The sequence below is a fragment of the Camellia sinensis genome, chromosome 7, assembly GCF_055761805.1.
Source record: "Camellia sinensis isolate YWXY chromosome 7, ASM5576180v1, whole genome shotgun sequence".
NCBI lineage: Eukaryota > Viridiplantae > Streptophyta > Magnoliopsida > Ericales > Theaceae > Camellia > Camellia sinensis.
In genome coordinates, this window is record NC_138967.1 from 82,707,747 (window position 1) to 82,710,821 (window position 3,075).

The 3,075-nt window shown below is 38.3% G+C and overlaps 1 protein-coding gene across 1 annotated transcript; it reads left to right on the forward strand.

Moving 5' to 3' along the window:
- Positions 1-276: 276 nt before the first annotated feature.
- On the forward strand, positions 277-720 carry LOC145795912 (uncharacterized). Its single transcript, XM_082880853.1, has one exon. The coding sequence runs from the start codon at positions 277-279 to the stop codon at positions 718-720; it is 444 nt and encodes a 147-aa protein (XP_082736979.1).
- The last annotated feature ends 2,355 nt before the right edge of the window (positions 721-3,075 follow it).

Below are 3,075 nucleotides of genomic sequence, written 5' to 3' on the forward strand. Positions count from 1 at the left end.
GGTCGAGTTGTGTATAATAGTAGCTATCACTCAAGTATTGGAATGGCTCCTTATGAAGTGTTGTATGGTAGAAAAATTCAAACTCTGATTTGCTGGGCTGAAGTGGGAGATAGACCATTATTAGGACCGGAACTTGTACAAGAGATGACCAAGAAAGTGGAACTGATTCAGCAAAGACTGAAAACTACACAGAGTCGTCAAAAGAGTTATGCCGATGTCCGAAGACGAGATAGAGAATATGAAGTTGGGGATCATGTGTTTATCAAAGTAACTCCTATGAAGGGCCAAACACGGTTTGGAGTGAAAGGAAAGTTGGCACCAAGTTACATTGGACCATATGAAGGCAGTGAGAAAATCAATTCGGTAACGTGCCAAGTAGCTCTACCTCCGATCATGGAACATATGCATAATGTTTTTCACGTTTTGATGCTTCGGGACTACTTGAGAGATCCATTACATGTGATTGAACCGACTAATGTGCTTCTGAAAGATGACTTTATCTATGAAGAATGGCTAATCCAAATTGTGAATCGCCGAATTAAAAGACTGAGAAATAAAGAAATCCCATTGGTGAAGGTTGATTGGCAAAATCATGGAGGAACTTATGCAACATGGGAAACTGAAGAGGACATGATGAAGAGATACCCTAATTTGTTTCCTATAGACCTAACATTTTTCCGAAACGAAGGTAATTCGAGTTTGGAGAACCAAACTCTTTAACGGGGGAAGACTGTAACAACCCCGACCTGTGATTAGCTTATAATCCTTAATTAAGAATGCTTAATGAGTAATTAAGGAGAAATCATGTATTAATTATGTAGCACACGTGTGAATTGTGTTTATATCTGTCCATGGTAGGAATATCTATCACGACCCAAACCCGCCCCTATGGGTTTAGTACCGTAACCGGCCAGCAATCCGAGATTACCAAAGGCCCGCTTAACAGTAATACAGTAATACAGAGTACAGGGGCTAGCGGAAGCCAAAACAGTAATTAAAAGATGTCCAATGAGCTGTGACAGTCTGTATGCAAAAAGACTTTTCATATATATATATATATATATACAATCAGTACCAAAACAGTATGTACAATATATACAATCATTCAGGACAGGGACTTGATCCCTATTAAAATAGTACAGTACGAAAACATTCAGTTTATACAGATCAGAAACAAAAAGGGGAAAACTAAAAGACCCCAAAGCCTCGGCTTGAACAGTTCTGGAACCTAAAAGTGTGGCACAAAGGTTGGCTTAACAAAACTGGAGTTTATCTCGATGCTCCTAGCAACGGTCCGGTGCTTGTACACCTACATATATATATGAGCAGTGAGCTAAAGCCCAGTGAATAACATAATGCGTAAAGAGGTTAAGAATGAATGTCCTTTCAGTATTGAAAATAGTCAATTGAATCAGTATATCGGTTATTTAGTCATAGCAGTCATATGTGGTACATCCATTAGCAGAACAGTACAGTAAACAGTAGGTCTTAAAAGACCGAACAGTCAATGATGGCCATCGTAAGAGTAAACAGAAGTCCCAAGATAGGAATTGATAGAGATCTTTGTAACAATAGCAGTAACAATAATAGTAGTTGCTAAGGATGCCACAATACAGTTCAGAATAGAGGACAAACATTCATTCAGTTAACAGTAAACAGTTCAGAAAACAGTTCAGTTGATCATTCAGAAAATATTCATTTTCGAACTTATCTTTAAACATTGTTACTCACAGAGTTCTGGGCTACAGATGAGCTAGTACGCGTCCTCGGATGCCAACCCTACACAGTTACAGAGTGAACACACACTAAGCTACACAGTTGGGAAATAATAACTTAATCCCTATCTTGACTCGGTGTGGTTCTACATCAATATCCTCATTAAGATGCCTTAAACTAGGCCTAAGAATGCCTAAAATGAAATGAGGATGCAAGGATACACTTAGAAAACATTTTCAAGATTTTCAGAAAACAGAGGTCCCGCTCGAGCGTGGGTTTACCCGCTCGAGCGTACAGGCAAACAAAATACTCCGCTCGAGCGCGAGTTACCTCGCTCGAGCGGATTGTAAAACATGCCAAAAGTACTGGATGTGCAAAAATCACGCTCGATTGGGCGCTCGATACCCGCTCGGGCGTGTGACACAAGTCCTCGCTCGAGCGTCTAATACCTCGCTCGAGCGGACTATAAAACAGTGTAAAGTGATGGATGCACAAATTTCACGCTCGAGGGCCAGTCACTCCGCTCGAGCGTGAGTCCAAAATCTAGAATTTCCAGATTCGAACCTCAAGCTCAAAAACAAGTTTCAATGTACCAAATTCGATCTTTTTGGGCTAATTTTCTGGAAAACGCTTCAAAACTCATAGTATAACATGTTTTGAAGATCAATTTGAGAAATCAAAGCCCAAGGGTAGTTCAATTAAACACAATTTTGAACCAAATTCAAGAACATAGCTTTAATGTGACATGCAAGTATTTAACCAAGATCAAAGCTTCAATTACATGCTCTAATGAGCCAATTTCCTCAAAAACAAGATGAATTCATGGTCCATTGCAAAAATATGAACATGCATGTGGAATTTCATGAACATTAACTTCAAAACTCAAGAATGGCAACATGCATGCATGGATTAAGCTCTTAATTCAACATATGAAGCTAATTCATTTCTTTAATCTCTAGACTTCCATGCCATGCAACAAAATGACTTGAATTCATGAAGAAGGTATAAACTCTACCTTAAGTCTCCAATTATAAGACTAGAAGCTCAAGTAGGCAATCTCTTTTATGATTCTTCAAATTCCAAGCTAAAACTCTCAAGAACAACTCAATTCTCTCTCACTCTCTCTCTCTTAGTCGGTTAAGGGCTCAAGAATGGCTGAACAAATGTTTTGTTTGAATGTAATAAGGCTACAATATGTGTTGCCTAAGTGGTCCACTAATATAGCATTATGGTAAATACTTGGACTTTTGTGCTTCAATGCTATTTAATCTAATTAAATTATACCAAATCACATTTCAGATAAATACACCATAAAATCATATAAATCTCAATTAGCATAAAACACTAATCAATTTCCAG

What these genes read in the sequence shown, in the direction of transcription:
- LOC145795912 (XM_082880853.1), top strand. Translation starts at nt 277, where the DNA reads ATGAAGGGCCAAACACGGTTTGGAGTGAAAGGAAAGTTGGCACCAAGT.